The sequence below is a fragment of the Gopherus evgoodei genome, chromosome 4 (genome assembly GCF_007399415.2).
Source record: "Gopherus evgoodei ecotype Sinaloan lineage chromosome 4, rGopEvg1_v1.p, whole genome shotgun sequence".
NCBI classification, from domain to species: domain Eukaryota; kingdom Metazoa; phylum Chordata; order Testudines; family Testudinidae; genus Gopherus; species Gopherus evgoodei.
This window is the reverse complement of record NC_044325.1, coordinates 84,744,807-84,763,125: the sequence shown is the minus strand read 5'-3', so window position 1 is coordinate 84,763,125 and position 18,319 is coordinate 84,744,807. Positions and strand designations below refer to the sequence as shown.

Here is an 18,319-nt window from a genome sequence, read left to right as displayed (position 1 = left end):
TTAGATACCAAGATTTGAAAATCAATGATATTTAATGATGACCTACACAAAGACCCCAGTCTCCTGTCCTTTTACTCTTCCACTGGACCAACAAATGAAAGACCTAGGCTTCCTATAGTGTGAAAGTACTAACAATGAGAACAGCAGGAGTAGTGGCTCAACAAAGGAAAAGTTACAGTTGATTCACCCTTCATCACACAGATGATATTGCAACACCCTTCGATGACAAGTGGGGTGAAGATTCAACTGTGATTTCACTGATAACTGATGGTGTTCCTGGAAAAGACAGTGATCATCCTAGCAAAGGACGGCATCCCACAAGTACTAGTAAGGCTAATGAATTGTAAAAACTTTGCCAAATGCAGACTGTATTTAACCTACTCTCTTATTCTGGCAGGATATTATGGTAAGTAGCCAGGTACTTATCTTCAGCATTGGAACAACATTTCAGAACATAGCTTTCTGGGGTAGTTAAATCAGAAATGAGACCTATGGTATGATGGCAGTCACTGGTGATCAGGAGGGACAAGTGGAGACAAAGTTTGCCTTGTAACCTGTGTTTAAAGTTAAGAAGTGATTTGTGGACTCTTTGGTGCATATCTCTCATGTTCCATTTCATCACACTTATTCACCCTATACCAAGCAACATAATTTAATTTGTTTTGGGCTGCAGGTACCTCTGTGCATCATCACTTGAAGACACTGTATATGAGAATTAGAAGTGCAATTTCTGCCCCTTTATTCTGAATATGTGGGCTTTGATACTTGGTTCATCAGTGTGTGGTTTTAACTCATTCATGGCTGTGAAGTAGGCAGCGCAGATCAAAATCCTGACTTAACTCACTAAGGAGATACTTAGAGGCAGTGACAGAGTTAAGGTTGGAGGTGTCATCCTGCTTGTTCACTGCATATAGGAATAGATTTTATTTCTAAGTGCTTGTTGTTATTTGCAGCATGACTACAGGGGTACTGTGATTACCAGGCTTCTTGGGCTTTGGGATACTTGAAGAAACATTAGGTAGTGACCTTTCCTCTAGTATTCAGTAGAACTCTAGCACTGTTTCCTGCCCTTCTCCTGAATAACTATGCTAAGGTTTGTAAAAATCAACTCCCTGTGATATCTTCCTCCAACATCCAGTGCACCTGTGCATCATGGGGTAGGATCTTATCAGTAGTGGGACAGCAATATTAAGTAAAAGCAACTTAATTTTTTTAAATGGGGCTTTAAATGTATTTGATGGAATTCTTCATTTTAAAGTTTTGGGATTTTTCTTTCGTGTTAAGAAAGTTAGGAACCATTAGGAAAGGGTATCAGAGGGGTAGCTGTGTTAGTCTGGATCTGTAAAAGCAGCAAAGAGTCCTGTGCCACCTCATAGACTAACAGATGTTTTGGAGCATGAGCTTTCGTGAATGGCCACTACATGCATCCAATGAAGTGGGTATTCACCCACGAAAGCTCCAAAACCTCTGTTAGTCTATAAGGTGCCACAGGACTCTTTGCTGCTTTTATTAGGAAAGGGATAGATAATAAGACAATAAATGCTATAATGCCACTATATAAAGCCATGGTACGCCCACACCTTGAATACTACATGCAGTTTTGGTTGCCCCTTTTCAAAAAAGATATATTAGAATGGGAAAAGGCACAATGAAGGGTAACAAAAATGATTAGGGATATGGAACAGCTTCCATATGAGGAGACATTAAAAAGACTGGGATTGTTCAGCCTGGAAAAGAGATGACTAAAGGGGATATGACAGAGGTCTATAAAATCATAAATGGTGTGGAGAAAGTGAATAGGGGAGTGTTATTTACCCCTTCTCATAACACAAGAGCCAAATGAAATTAAAGGCAGCGGGTTTAAAACCAACAAAAGGAAGTACTACTTCACACAGATGCACTGTCAAACCTGTGTAGGGTGACCAGATGTCCCAATAAAATTGGGACTGTCCCGATATTTAACTCTTTGTCCTACATACCAACCAATGTATGATCAGGACACCATTTTTCCCAATATTGTAGAGTTGCCAGGCATCCGGTTAGTGCGGGGCTAGCAGGCTCCCTACCTGTCTTCACACAGCTCCCCAGAAGCAGCAACATCTCCTTCTGGCTCCTAGTTAAAGGAAAGGCCTGGGGGACTCTGGATGCTGCCTCCACCATGAGCACAGGCTCTGCAACTCCCATTGGCCAGGAACTGTGGCCAATGGGATTTGCTGGGGTGGCATCTCCAGGTAGAGGCAGCAGTAGCATGTAGAATTGCCTGGCCTTGCCTCTACCTAGGACAAGAGGGAGATGTCGCCCAAGGTAAGCACCACCTGGGGCCTGCACCCCCTCCCACTGGGGGCTGGAGTCAGGGCCAGGCACCCCTGCCACGGGGCTGGGGCCGCTCGAGTCAGCTGGCTTGGGGTTCCTCTGGCATGAGGAGGGGGAGTGGCTTGGAATTTCAGCCACGGAGGAGGCGGAGGAGCTCAGAGCTCCTGCCGCAGGAGGTGGGACCTTGTGTAGGCAGGGGCGGGATCACAGGGCTGGCCTCCATGAAGTGTGGGGGAGTCCACCCTCCACCCATGCTCTCCCACGTGTCTTGATATTTTATTCTTGCGATCCGATCACCCTACACCTCTGGAACTCATTGCCAGGAGATGCTGTGAATACCAGAATTATATCTGGGTTCAGAAAATAATAAATTCATGAAGGATAGGTCCATCAGTGGCTATTACCCAAGATGGCCAGGGATGCAACCCCATGCTCTGAGTGTTCGTATGCTGGGACTGGATGATAGGGGATGGAGCATTCAATAATTGCCCTGTGCTGTTCATTCCCTCTGAAGCATCTGACATTGGCCACTGTCAGAAGACAAGATGTGGGCTTAATGGACCACTGGTCTGAGCCAGTGTGGCGATTTGTATGGTCTTATGTGTGCTTGGAAGGATATAGATGTTTCTGGAAGGAGAAATGAATGCCATGTAGGAGTTTCTTGCTGAAATTCCCTAAGACTTTTTCTACTTGGTTTTATCCAGTTTTATGGAATAGAAGAAATCAGTTCAACTCTGGACTCATCACTAAGGTTTCTTTATTCACATACAGTCAAACTACCCTTGAGTTGATCAAGCTCGAGAGTAGACGGCGGGTACAGAGTATACCCTAAACCCAAGATACATAATCATGAATTAGCTTATTAACATACTTATACTGAATACTATTTGTTAATATGTTGTATTGTATATTTTATGATTGATACACTCATTTTTATAATTGATCCCGGTATAGATCATGAATTGTCCAAGAGCTGCAAAGTATGCTAGTAAGCAAAGCTGCAGCTGCAAGCTTATCACATACTACTCTTCTTACAATTTCTTTATCTACTAACTATATATTATTGACAAGGCCACGTGTGAGTTTATGCTTTGTCCATTGTTAACCTCTGTTTCCTTACCTCTCTTTCTTCATTCCTTCTTGCATTGTTCATGCAAGGCTGACATTTCTAATGCTTTTTGTGGTAAACATTGGACTGGTGGAGAAAGAAAATAATAGAATGATTTCTTTCTACCATCTCTTGCTTCACATTGATGTCAATGGAACATAAAGTTAAGCATATGCTTAAGAGGTTTGCTGGACAGGAATAAACGGATGAAAGAGGCCCTGATCGCCATAGGTGTGGCAGATATTTCCCCAATCACCCAGGTAATATAGCTGAGTTAGAAGAATAAGATTCCTGATAGTGGCATTAAAAGCTTTATGAAGAGGGGGAGACTCCTTGTGTAAACAAATGTGCCCTTCTGCCTGAGAAAATGTGAAAGAGGTTCACGCCTTATGGATATCCTCAGATGGAGACATAAAAGGTCAATAATATTCAAAATAAGAAACTTGACAGTTAATTTTCTAGTTGTAGGTTTGGATGTGGAGCAAGACTTTCTCTACAGCGTGATTTCTGGAAACCTTAGTCTTGCTAGAGCCTAGTAGGGGAAAAAGCAGTTCCAAAATGACATAAAATGTTACCTTGTTTTGCAATTTTGTTGTCTGGTTGTTTCTACTGGGATTTCTTTCTTCTTGATTTCCTCTTTATTTGAATTAATAGTTCTGTGCTGTTGCAAAATCTGTGTATAATCTTGGATAGGGGCTTCATGATGGACGTTTGGTTTTCTTTTCCTTAATTGTTTATGAAATGCATTGACACTTGAGGCTGATGTCTTGCTTGTGTTCTCACACTCCTTCACTGGCATGACAAAGTTTTGGGGTGAAAGTTAGAGCGAAGTGAAGTTTCAATGAAAAAAATGATTAAAAAAATTCAACAAGTTTGTGCGCATGTATGTGAAAATATGTTGCTATTTCTTGATCAGCTGTAGTGTGAAAATATTGGCAGGATTGCCTAGAAGTATAAGGTGATGCAGTAACTCTCCAGGTAAATAGGCTGTGGATATGTCACTTGTGGATTTTCCTGACAGGAACTATTATCCATTGTTCAACAGCATCTTCTGTAACTCAGAGCAAGACGTTGTGTGAATTGTACCAGCAGGGATTTCATTTTACTGCATCAAAAACTAGCAAAACCAATTTCAAAGTAAATTGTTACATTTATGCTATCTATCTCCCTGAATGATTTTCTCCCAGATAATTCTGTGACATGGGAAAAATGACAGGCACAGAAGACAAATCTAAGGATTAGCTCCCATTATGTAGTAATCACATCATGCAGACACTCAGACTTATTCCGTAACCATGATTTAGGGTCCCAGGGCAGGATCTCACTGATTGGTAAGTAAATCACAATGCTTAGGGTAAACAAAATGGGATCAGATTTATTCCCATTAGGAGTTAGCCCCAGAGAGAGCCAAAATATAGTTTTTAGGTAGGATGGGAAAATCTTAGCCTAGATATCACAGTAGCTGTATAGATACATGAGAAAGAGAGACAAGAACATCAAAGAGCTAGCCATAATTCTGCATCAGTTTAACTAATCTGAAGGCTCAAACTCCTACAGTTATATGTGGGTAACAAGTTACACTCTAGCTCTTCAAAGTGGATCTTTACAATGCATTTGAAATGGCAAGTTGCTGCTGCTACTTGGCCTGTCATTATTGCTGCTATTTCCTCGTCTATTGCTGCAGCTGCATTGCACATTATCACTGGGATGTCCTCCATCAGTTTCACAACCCTGACCTCAGAATGTTGTGAATGAATGGATAAGGGAAAAAGCAGTGATAGTGTTGAACAGAACAGAAGGACCTGTCTACTGTCCTCTTTCTTTACCCTTTACACAAGAGAAAGAAAATGGTCTGGTGTAAGAGGAGCAAAGAGGTGAACATATTGTGAGTAGTGGCTCATTAAAAAAAATGTTGGTAATTCATCCAGCCATCATCACAGCAGATGAGGACTCCCTACATGGGGCACATCATGAAAACTCTACTCAAGGTCAACAAATTCCTGGATTTATTCCTTTGCAGCAGCCCTCGACAGATCACAAAGAAGAGCATCCCATCACTGTTATGAAGGGTAATACATTATAACAATTTTATCTAATGTACTTCCTGTAAGATCTGTTAAGTAATTGGTGGAAAGGAACCTGGCAGACAACCAGCTTTTCTCCAGCTCAGTGAGTTTACCATCTATTTCTAGATTTTATTTCCCATTGACTAGACTCTGAAAGAAACAAAGCATCCACAGCACTCTTCTGAAGACATTCTCCCCCTCCCACCCTCATTTTCTCTCTCCAAGCCTAACTGCACCTTTTGCTGGATCCTTCAGGGAAGTCATACTCTTCCTGTGGATGTGCCAGGGTATCAGGATATCCAGGTTCTGCAGGTTCCGTACCATCATTGATCTCTGAGTTAGAAAGTCCAGTGATTGCTGCTACTGATTTTTTGCTTCCACTTTGTGCTCCTGTAGCTTCTTCCTTCTTCTTTGTTCACAGTATTTCCCACAAAATCATCTCACTGAACAAAAGCAGCTTATTGAGTGCTGGTATGATGGTAGGCTCTCTAGTATATAAAAGAAAGCCTTAACTATCAACTGATTGCTAAGCTAAACAAATCATTGAACTCTGTTGTTAAAACAAAAAGTAAAGGTGAAAATTATGCTTTGTGTTGGTACTAACTCAGAGGAAAAGTTTAAAGGAAATTAACATATTACAACAGATGAGACTCATATGATAATGCTGCTGCTGCTGAACACTCAGTACAAGAGCCACTTAAACCTAGGTTCTTTCATGAGTGGGACAACAATGAGGACAATGATTATTAGTGAGGATAGTGATTAATTGTCCATTTATCTCTTATACTTGATTTGAGCTCTATAGATATAGGTTAGTGAAGAGTAGCATTGGGATGCCATTCACAAAATTAACCATATTTGGAAAGATGACATGTAATGGATGATAGCATTTCTGGTGATGCTGTGCCATTGCAAGAACATGACTTTGTGTGGCACTAAATTCAGGAATAGTATTAGCAACATATTGGCCCCTGTGATCGCTCAGGAATGGGAACAGGGAATGAACATCCCCGCTCTACACCTGGCTTTCAGGTTTTAAAAAAAAATTATATTCAGAGTTCCATAACTTTTCTGAATTTGTTGAGTCCACTAATATAGTGCACCATTTACATCATTTTAAAGAAATATATCAAGTAATTATCTCCTCTGTGAAATTATGTGTTCCTCTTCTGAACTTGAAATGGGAGGTGGGATGTTCACTAGATCTCTACAGATCTTTATATGTTTTCTTATATTTTCTTATTGTCTGAGGTTATGGACATTAGATTTAATAAATAATTAGGGCCTATGATTTTAGGATTTCACTGATAAATGCTGATAAAACATGCCCAATGCAATCAACTGGTGTTTATCCAATGGACATGGGGAAAAAACACCAGAAATGGTTACTTGAATCTCAGGGCTTGTCTACGCAGAGCTGTAATGCATTCTACAGGGGTGTGATTGGTCCATGTAGACCATGCTGGTGCTCAATAAAGGTTCTCTAGGTGCTTTAACATAGTGCTGTTTGAAATAGTACCACATTAAAATGCACTAGAGAAAACCTTACAAGGAGATTACTCATTACAGTATATACAAAGAAAGAGACCCAAAACATTCTAAATTTTGTACATCTACATGAAACTACATGAAACCAAAAAAAAAATAATTAAACCATGATAAACAGAAGCCTTATGAATAGAGTTAGTAATTAGTAGAAATGGGCCTCAGGACAAACCCCAGATCTCAACCCCCTGTACATTGGTGACACATGATTCCAAGAACAGATCCAAATCTGAATGTCCTGGTTTTCCCCTCTCTCAATACTGGGATGAACCAAACGCTGCATACCTCAACACCCCTGCTCTTTGAGGAAGTAGGGAATCTGTAGCTACACGTTGCCACTCAAGCCTGTAATCTCATGGCTATTTGGGTGATAATCCTTAGCACTGACAATGAAGAGCATTAGGAAAGATAATCATTTTCATATGAATTTATGTGATCTCTTACTTAAGAGACTATTGGTTGCTAAGTGTCCATGTGGGTAGCATCACATGAAAGTAAGGTCAATAACTTATAAAATAATATTTGTGGGGGATTTTTAATGTTGATTGCATTATTAAAGTTTGATTTTGCTGGTGTGCATGTGCAGAAAGGTTTTCTCTCTGTCTTTGGCATTCTAAAACTTGATTAGGACATGATAGGAGACAAACATCTACTCTTACTAGAGACCAAATTCCGCTGTCCTTTCTCAGTTTTTACCAAGCCCACTGACAGATTTTTCCCTGAGGAAATGAATGCAGGCTTTGACCCTAAAATCTTACTTTGCTTTGGCAGTTTGTTTGCTTAACTTCTGGATGTTTCTGGTGGGAATTCCCCTGCTTCATCTCTCTTTTGGCAATTGACTTTGTGCCCATTGCCAATATCCTAGTCAACCTCTAGATTCATCTTCTGGCCAGGGGCTTTCGTTCTCCTTATACTTATTGTTTATATAATAAATTAATACCAAAGGTTCATGTCCTTTTAACATTCAATATAATACTGACATTATTATAGGCCAATGCTGATTCAATTAAAATCAAAACTTCAGTGGAAAAGCTTTGGTGGTGGTGGTGCTTCTTGTGACTTTTGTTAAGAACATGTCTGCAGTTCAAAAAGAAGTAAAGAACAAGAAGAAACAACAAATGGAGAATGAAAACTAGAAGTAACCACAATGACTCCATTATTGTAGAGCAGGGTTCTGGTTTTTTTATATCAGATGAGATTTTATTTTGCTGCATCATAAATTAGATGAAGAAGTTGACCCCAATTCCAAATTGTTCGGAACGATCTTTTCCTAGATAATTATATGATATAGAGAGAATGTCACAAGTGAGTAAACTGTTGGTCACATCCATTACACTGCAAACAGATCATGCAATCTCTACAGATTCAATGTCATTCCTTAGCTATGATTTGGAACCATAAGCAAGTCAGTCAGAGTGGTCAGAGAACTTTCCCTTTAGAAGCTCACACAGAGACATTTCCAGCACACATCTTTGAGATAGGGATTGAGGAATTTATAACCTGGATAGCACATGTTCCTTTGCAAGTGCATAAGAAAGACTCACATGGTTAGACAGCTTAAAGACACATGGACGGGGAACTCCCCACTATCAAAATATGCACTTCACTAATTTGCTCTTTGTGATATGTAGAATAAACAGTTACTCTCCTGCACTCCCAAGTGGTTCTTTACAACATGATGGAAATGACGAGTTTATGTTGCTACTTGGTCTTTTGCTGCATCTAATTCCTTTCTGTTACTGTTGCTGCTTTGCTTATTATCACTGGGATGCTCTCCATCAAATTTACATCTTCTGAGCCCAAGACAATGTGTATGGATGGATAAGAAAAGAACAGTGGTAGTGGTAAACAAAATTGATGATCTTCTCTGCTATCCTCTTTCTTCTTAATATTCACCAAAGAAGGACAAAGACTGTGGGTTTGACCACAGGGGGACAATCAAGAAGGTTAATCCAAGTTAACTAAAGGAGTGAATTTAAAGTGGATTAGTTAAATTGCATTAAACCCTTGTGTGGATACTCCCATTTAGAATTAATGTGGCCTTAATTTGATTTAGTTTAATTTATTTAAAGTGAATTAAACTAAACCAAATTAAGGCACTTTAATTCTGAATGAGTGTCTGCACATCAGTGATTCAATGTAATTAATTCACCTTACATTCACACCTTTAATTAATTTGTCTTAATTTTCCCTAGTCTTCCCCCATGTAGAGAAGCTCTGAGTGTCAAAAGAGCAAAAGCTGAAAATAATAATGGGGTGGTCGCATAGCAAATAATTCAGTAACCCATCCTCACAGCAGAAGAAGATTCACACGATGGGGCAAATCATGGAAACTCAACTCGAGATCATTGGGTTCTTGGATTTATTCCTTGGACATGGTACTCTACAGATCACAAGGAAGAGCATCCCACCTCTGCCAGCAAGGGTAAAACCTTACAACAATTATAGCTAATGTCCTTCATACAGAATAACTTGCTAACACTGATAAACAGCAGCACGTAAAAATAAACTCTCCATTGATAGGATTTGGCAGCTAATCACCTTTGCCCATGTTATCTGAATTGTCCATTTATTCCCAAATTCTATTTCCAATGGGCAAGATCCTGAGAGGTGCTGAGCACATGTAACGTCCCACTGAATACATTCTTCATCATTTTTCTCCCTCTGTTAGTCCCATTTTCTCACTCCTAAATTAAATAAGTCCCAGCAGGATGGCTAGGCTAGGCTAGGCTTATTGTAAAAACAATAGATAAGAATTATACCTTTGGTGGCTAAATAAATAAAAAGTTCTTAGTATATTTAACTTCAGTGCGACAGATATAGACTCATAGGAAGATGGTGCAGCTGGTGAAGACTCAGTGTAAAATTTATTAAAACATGGATTTTTTCCTGCAGGGGATAACTCTGATGATAAGGAACAACAACCGCCTCATACTAGTAAGGATAATAATTGATGATCCTTCTATATAATGAGTTTTATTTTAAGTCTATAGATATAGCTCAGTAAAAAGCCACACTGGAATTATGGCACTATCCTTGGAAGGATGAAATATGCCAGCTGGTCAGCCTTTCGTTTGTCATTCTAGATCAGGTGATTATGTGTGCCACTGATTCCAGAAATGGCATAAGCAGCATGATGACATATATGGTTGCTCAGAATAGGGAACAGGGAAGAGATTTCCTTGCTCTATTGCAGGGTTTTCATTTTGGAAAAACCCTGTATTCAGAGTTCCAAAACTTTTCTGACCTTGTTGCATTTAGCTTTACTGGTGCATCATTAACGACATTTTAAAGAAACTCTCAAAAATATTTCTCATAAAACCTCATTGTGCTTCCTTAGTGTGACCTGAAGTGGGAGACAGGTTGTTCACCAGATTTCTACAGACACAGCAAGCATTTCCTTTATCTCTGAGATTATGACCACTTGATTTCATGACTAATGTAGTTAAGAGAGGTGGGAATCATCCAAACCCCCAGATCTGAACACCTGTTTGGTGAAATTTGATTTCAGAGTGGGTTTTATGTCTGAGCTTCATGGCTGACTTTTATCTGAATCATCAGCCTACCCAGAAGCTGTGTTCCAAACTTCCCCAGACTTTGCTGGAGGTCTGATCTGAAATCAAGCACATTTTGACTCAATATCCATGAACAGATTATGATACCATATTACATTTTCTGGCTCTGCGAGTAGCAATATATTCTTGGAGCAAAAACTCAGTAACATATCAGGTAAGGCAAACGTGATTTTTCTTTATTGTTATGTTAATACATTATCAGTGTGGCTTTTGCTGAGGTAGGATTATGTGGAAACTGTAAACTCTCCATCTGTGTACAGATCTCTGGCAACACAATTGTTTAGGATTAGAAGATGGAAAATATATTTTAAATACATTAGAGTATTTCAGATGTTTTTGTTTTCTTGAATTTACTGGTATTTGTGGTGATATTTTCTCTGGCTAAACCTCAGTTCTAGCAGATGGCTTTATGCCCGTTGCCTATACTCTGGTTCAGCATGGTATATATTCTCTGGGCAGGGACTTTTGTTTTCCTTGCACTGGTAGTGCATTGTGTCTTCATTCTGCTCTCATAGATATGGCATGTTACTCTTGCTACTTGGCCTGCCATTGTTGCTGCTAGTCCTTTTGCTGCATTCACTTCCTTTTCTGTTGTCACAGCTGCTTTGCCCATTAGTGCTGGGATGTGCTCCATCAATCTCACTCCTCCTGATCTCAGGTTGATGTGACTGAATTGATGATGGAAAAAAATGAACAAAACACAAGGTGCTTCTGGCTGTCATCCTCTTTCTCTACTATGTGGAAAGGGAAAAGACAAAGATGTTGTATAAGAAGATCAAAATGTGAAAAAAAGTATTGGAAGTGGTGGGTCAGTAAATAAGCTGTTCATTGATTGAATCATCCAACATCACAGCATATGAGGACTCTCATCATGGAAACTCTACTCAACGCCAACAGATGCCTGGATTTATTCCTTCATGGCAGCCCTCTGCAGGTCACAAGGAAGAGCATCCCTCCACTGCTGGCCAGGGTAATCCATTATATTCATTTTATCTTATGTGCTCCGTCTACTGCCTGTTGACAAACCTGAGCAAAAGTTGAGCTCCAAAGGGCAAACTCTTTGATGGCAAAAGGCTATTAATCAGCTTTTCTCATCCTATTTGTGTTTTTTATTATTACTAACTCTATATGGAATCCCCTCTTGTTGGAAGTTTTTAAGAACAGGCTAGACAAACACTTGTCAGGCATGGGCTAGGTGTACATAGTCTTACCTAAGCACATTGGGATGGACTAGATGATCTCTTGAGGTCCCTTCCAACCCTACATTTTTATGATTCTATATTCTATGGCCAGATCCTGAGAGGATGCCGAACACTTGTAACTCTTTAATGTAGGTCCTCAGCATCTCTCAGGATTTATCCCAACACAAACAACCCAAACTGTATCTACACTTTTATGCTATCACTCATCAGAATTAATATGGTGAATATGGAGTTCATCATTAAAGGGAATACTCAAAAGGGGTGACTCATAGATGAATGTGATATCTCGGCGCCATGAACAATTTTCTTTATTAGCTTGTTTCTGGCTGGGTGAAGAAATATTTTGCTAGTGGATGACTTAAATAAGTGAACAGATTTAGTCATTTAAAAAAAATGTAAGTTATTGTAAGGTATTTATTATATTTTTCCTGCTGAATCATACAGGCAAAGAGAGAGGAAATTTTGTACTTGGTCTGCACGATGAGTTTATTTTTTTTCATTCTCTGTTATTATTGAAGATATTTTAGTCATGGATTTGTCCCTTCCAAGATATTCTCTCCTCCTTCTTGATCCTACAGTTTAATCTGCATAATGCTATACATAAGATAACTGTCATGACTATCTCTTGCCACAAATTCATCTTTATTTCAGAGGATCAAATCTAAGGAGGCATTACTTTGACTTTCTTTGCTAGTAGAATACAGTAATTTCTGCTATTGTGGATCCTTTATTCAGGGACCATTATTCAGGGATCATTTCCAGCAAATCACATCTTCTGAAAGAAAATGTGATATCAATAGATGTTTTTTCTGCAATTTCTTCCTCCCAAGCCCCCTCAGATTTCTTCTAGTAAAAGTGTAAAATCTGTTGTAAAAAAAAGAAGAGATGAAGATATAATTGTCTGGGTGCTGGCTCATTATCCGCAAGTTCATGTCAGGTTTAACATCGTCATAGCAGATGAGGACTCACAGGAGAATATTACACGTGGTGAAGATTCTAGGCAAAGTCACCTAAACCGTGGTTCTCTTCCTGAAGGAGACAACAATGAGGGGAAGGACGGACATCCCACAAGCACCTGTAAGGATACTGAATTATAATCCGCTTTGTTAATTGAGCTTATATAACTCTCTAAAACTTGAAACTCATAGAAACAGCACTAAGCACCACATTTTTCTATAATAAGCATTGGACGAAATCCTAAGGATCTTATTCTATTTTTTTCTCAGACTTTACTTGGGCAAAAATTGACTTATTTTATACATCCCCACCCTTGAAAAGATGTCAAAGCCCTCTTGCAAAATACTTCTGGAGCAGAAGTGTCATTCCTAGAGAGATGACTTTGTGCAGTGCTTAGTCCAGAAGTGGCAATGGCAACACAATGACATTCAGGGTTTCTTATATTGGCAAACAGGGAGTAAAATTGGCATGCAGGGAGTAAACTTCTTTTTACCTGAGTTGACATTTTAAAAGCCCTATGTTCAGAGTTCCATAGCTTTTCTGAACTTGTTTCTTCCATCTCTGTTGTGCACCACTTGTAACGTTTTAAAGATGGAACTATCAAATGATTTCTTCTGTAAAACACTGTCACCATTTTTGAGAAAGTACTTCTGCAGAAGAGAGTTAAATTTACCACTTCTCCGTAGATGCAGGAGGTATTTATCTTAACCGTTGATCTTTATTAGTGCCATATTTTCTGAGTAATGTGACTAGCCTGGTGGTATAAATCTCAACTGTAATTAAATGGTGTATGAGTAAGGTGAGTCTCTCCACTGAAATTAGTGACACTTCCTGCTTCAGAAGCTATGTCTTTTGCTGAGTGTTGCTGAGAAAGCCCAGTGTTTAACTCATTTCTAGCTGTGAGGGGGCAATAGCTTGTGAACATTGTAATAAGCGTCTTGCACACAAGTATGTTTGCAAGAGACTGGTTTTATTTTCTGGCCTCAATCACATGATATAGGTCAAGTTTACATAGCAGGGGTGGGAATGCCCTGAGTCCACTGCTTAATGTTCTGAGTGGGATGGAATGCATAAAAAAATCTTTAAGTTTAAAGTTAGATACTGTTCAAACTTTTTTTTTAATTGTTTTTAAAATACTGAGTTTGATTTTACTGGCATAGAGTTGTGTGTGTGGAGATGTTTGTGTCCAGTTTGCAACCTGGTCTTTGACAACATAACTTAAAGGGAGAAAATTATCTAAAAGAACTAAAGGCCAGATCTTGTAGTCCTTACCGAAGTCAGGGGCATCTTGCATAAAGACTGCAGTATTTGTCTTTAAAAGTTTAACTTTGGGGGGTGGGTTTCTTGGTTTCTTGCTGTTTTGCTATGGGAATATTTGTGAATTCATCTGTCTTTGAGCTGATGGGTTTGAGTACAGCACTATTCACACATACTGTGTGTTCTCTGGGTTTCCTTGCACTAATTTTTTACAACATGCATTGATGCCAGAAGGTCCAACCTTTGTCTTGTACTCATATTCATTTCAATATTGTTATGTTTATTGGCCAGTTCCTCTTCCCATTTAATTCACTGCTGAACTTCTATTGATTTCAAAGGGAGCAGGGTTAGACCCTTTGTTTTTTGATGCAAGTGTGCACAAATTTTTAACTTCTGTATGTAAGGCTGATATATTGGTACTGTAGTAATTTTGGACTTTTTCCTAACAAGTATATCTCTGTCATTCAGTAGTGTTTCTGCTATACTTGCAAGGTTTTCATTTCATTATGTGATAAACTAACTAGAAAAAAATGGGATATATTTTGAATTTTTTCGCATTGCAGAATATATACTCTCCTGTCTGTTTGTTGGAATTGGTTAGTTGTCATTACAAAACAGTAAGTGAAATGCCACTGTGACTTATAGTGATCTAGTTTTTGAAAGCAGTACAGTTTGTGTCATTAACAAAAGATGAGTTAGAGGAACAATCAAATAACAGAAAGGTTGCTGCTATTTGGTCTGCCACTGCTGCTTCTGTAACTTCCTTTGTTCTTTCTACTTTGCTCTGTATTACTGGGAGAAATTCCAGAAAATTCACATTTCCTGATACCAGGATTATGTGAGTGGATGGATGAGAAAACCAGTGAAACAGTTGAACAAAGCAGAGGGTCATGTCTATTTACCTCTTGTTTCTCCACTATATACACTAGTAAAAGACAAAGACCAGGTGTAGAGAACAGCAACGAATAGGAATCATATAAGTTAAGGCTCATCAGTGAAGTGCTCTACATTGATTTAACTATTGTCCTAACAGCTGTGGATCGCCACCATTACACACATCATGAAATCACCACCCAAGCAAAACCATTTTCCCCTCCATGGTGGCATTCTGTAAATTCCAAGGAACAGCACCCGACAACTGCCAGTAACGGTAAAGAATTTATATAATTTCACCTAAGCAGCTTTGTTTAAAGTCTGTTGCTAAAGCTGAGTTGAAGGCAGCATGGAAGTGTAAACCCTGCATATATATGAAGTGGCAGCCAAACAGCCTTTCTGATACTATGTTGGCTTCTTATGTGTTCCCTGTTTCTGTTTCCAATAAGAATAACTCACTCTTTTACATTCACTATGTTTTCACCAGAACTAATCTGTTAAATCTTGAGGTCCTAATTTAGTGCATTTTTATATAGCATGTGCAAAGGGCAAAGCTTATTGGAAAAACACAAGTGAAAACATGGATACAAGATAGCTAGCTGCTGCAGTGATAAAAACATTTAAAATGTTCATAATAATAAATATCTTGGCTTTAGAATGTAGTTTATTTTAAAAGCATAGGTGGCATATCTGTAGCAACATAAACCGTTGGTAGCATCACAGGATTAGAATAACAAATATGATTATGTTTACAACTACAAATTATGCAAAAGGATTTTTTAAGATTTCTTAATTGGAACTGTTACATTGAAATAGAGAATATATATATTAAATGTACCTGGCCATTATTTTCCTTGATTTCCTAAGTTAATTTTTTTAAATGAAGGTATTCTTCCTCCAAGCCTGGATTCTCCATTGGCTTGATCCTACACTGAAGTCACCATAATCCTATACTTGTTACATCAAAGTCAGAGCAGGATTAAATTGAAGGACGAATATATGGGCTATACGAAGAAAAAATCCTTGATCAGTCACAACTAATTTTTAGCATAAGCCAAGATCTATTAGGCTTTGTTGACAAAGAGCCACACGCAGAACAAGTAGGGCTCTCAGTGACACCTGAGATTGTATACTGATAAAGAAACGTTTCTGGTTGAATGACCTCAGCCATCTCTCAGAGTGATAGGCTTCTACCTACTTTGACTTCCATTGTTAGCATGATGCTTTCTACTATTGTGGCTTATTGCTGGAGGAGTTTGTAGTGAGTTCATGCCTGGTGAACAAAACCTGTGATATTAATGGATGTTTTGTAAAAAAAATTGTGTGTGCAGAAGCTATTTCTGTGCATAAAAAAGAAAGGTACCCAATGTTTCTTCTCCTCTTATTAGACATGTACCATTACAAATGAGACCATTGTAAATGGCAGGAGAAATACAAATGAAACTGATATAGGTAGTAGTTCGGCAAATGAAAGTTCACAGTACATTTAACATCATCACAACAGATGTGAACTCACATGACGATGATGCAGATGATGAAGATTCAACTGAAGAGCCTTTAAAACCAATAGTGTTTCCTGGATGGGACATGAATGATGTCAAGAACGAGTATCCTCCAAGTACTAGTAAAGAAACTGATATATATATATATGTTTTACTCTATCTGCCCTATTCTTTATAACTATATTGCAGAAAGACAGGTACTGTTCTCAGTAGAATTCAACTCTGGAAAGAGGTCCTTTGGAAGGAATACACCTAGTGCTACAAACTCAGGACAAATTATTATTTGTAGAATGAATAGTAGCCATCATTGCTCAGAATTGCGAACAAGATGGAACATCTGCATTCTACATATGGGTTTCATAAAAATAATGCTGTGTCCAGAGAAGTACAAATATTCTGAAGAGGTCCTGAAGTCTGCACAGTTACTGTAGAATTGTATGATTTCTACTGATGTGCATACTTGACTGGCATTAGAGATCAAATGGGAGAGGAGTGATTTCCAGTAATTTACATGATGTATGAAAAATTATTTCCTTTTCTAAATGTTCATGAGATCTGTATGGAATAATGATAGTTTATGTCTTGCTATTGGAAGACAATATTTTATGCATGGCATCAACTAGAGGAAAAGTTTAATATCTTTTACTAAAAAAGTGTTTGTTTCTAAAGTGGATTTTGCTCGTGCATGTGTGTGTGTGTGCGGCATGGCTCTTGCTATAGGCCTGGTCTTTGGTAACATCAACTGCATCAGGATCTCTCTGGAGAAAAAAGCTAAATTAACAGACTCAGTTTTCTTGTGGGACATTTTTTCCCTTTCTCTTATCTGGATGGTTTTTTGTTTGCTTGCTTGGTTGGTTGGGTTTTTTTGCTTTTGTCTCAGTATCTTCATCTGTTCTTGTGCCAGTGTTTGGGTGCCTGTTCCACATATTGGCCCAACTCTGCTTTTAGTCATACTTATGCAGCCCAATGCAGACTACATGGACTTCTGAGGCATTTGCAAGGACATGTAATTGATCTAGGCCACTGCAGCTGAGCACTGTGTATATTGTTGGGACTGGGACTATTGTTTTTTCTTGCAACTAATCAGTTACCAAACGCACTGATACCAGAGTTTCATGTTTTTAACCCGCACTCATATTCAGCTTATTGGCATGAGCATATTTATGGGTGAAAGTGTTGATGGATTTTAACTTTGCAAGGAAAAGGTGGCTCAGCACATAAAAAAGATCACCAGTGATTTAATCATTGTCGTAGCAGCTGTGAAGCCCATTCATGAGGAAACCTCCACCCAACCTCAATGGAATCAATTTGCTAACTTTTGGTGGTGGTCCCACTCTGACCACAAGGAACAGCAACCTACTCAGGAAACAAGGGGTAAAGATCTTTAATATTAAATCATGTATTTTGTCTACGGTCTGAATAAATAGCAGCACAGAAATATCAGCTTCACAAGAATATCCAGTCACCATGAATTTGTATTTCTGATGCCATATAAGTTCTCTCTTTAATCTTAAATTGTGTTTTGAATGGAAAAATACACACCTCACCCTTGGCTATCACCTGTCATATTAGCCAGATGACCCTAGAGGACTTGGTCTTGGCTATGAAGTAGTCATATCTTGAAAGGAAGGAATTCTATATAAATTAAAGTGATATTTGCACTTCAGAAGTTCTCTTCTTGTCACTGTTTGTGACATACCTGTGATGATTTTTTAGCTTATTTCTAGCTGACAGAGTAAACATTTTGTTCATTGCGTGAACAAAGAAACAGAAATTGTCTTTTTCAAACTGTACATTGCAGTAAAGGAGTTAATGTGTTTTTATATTTAGACTTTCACCATGAAGATGATTTGGAAAGAAGAGACCATTTATAAATGTACTTGAACTGTACTTTTCTGGGACCCTTTGTTATTCAAGATAA

At 38.6% G+C, this 18,319-nt stretch overlaps 1 protein-coding gene across 1 annotated transcript in view; it reads left to right on the top strand.

Moving 5' to 3' along the window:
* The window catches only part of CD44 (CD44 molecule (Indian blood group)), a 101,233-nt gene that overhangs the window by 50,564 nt on the left and 32,350 nt on the right, over window positions 1-18,319 (top strand). Inside the window, exons 7-8 of the mRNA XM_030560054.1 lie at window positions 202-327; window positions 15,057-15,173. Coding sequence (XP_030415914.1) covers window positions 202-327; window positions 15,057-15,173 — 243 coding nt within the window. The remainder of the gene's footprint in view (window positions 1-201; window positions 328-15,056; window positions 15,174-18,319) is intronic.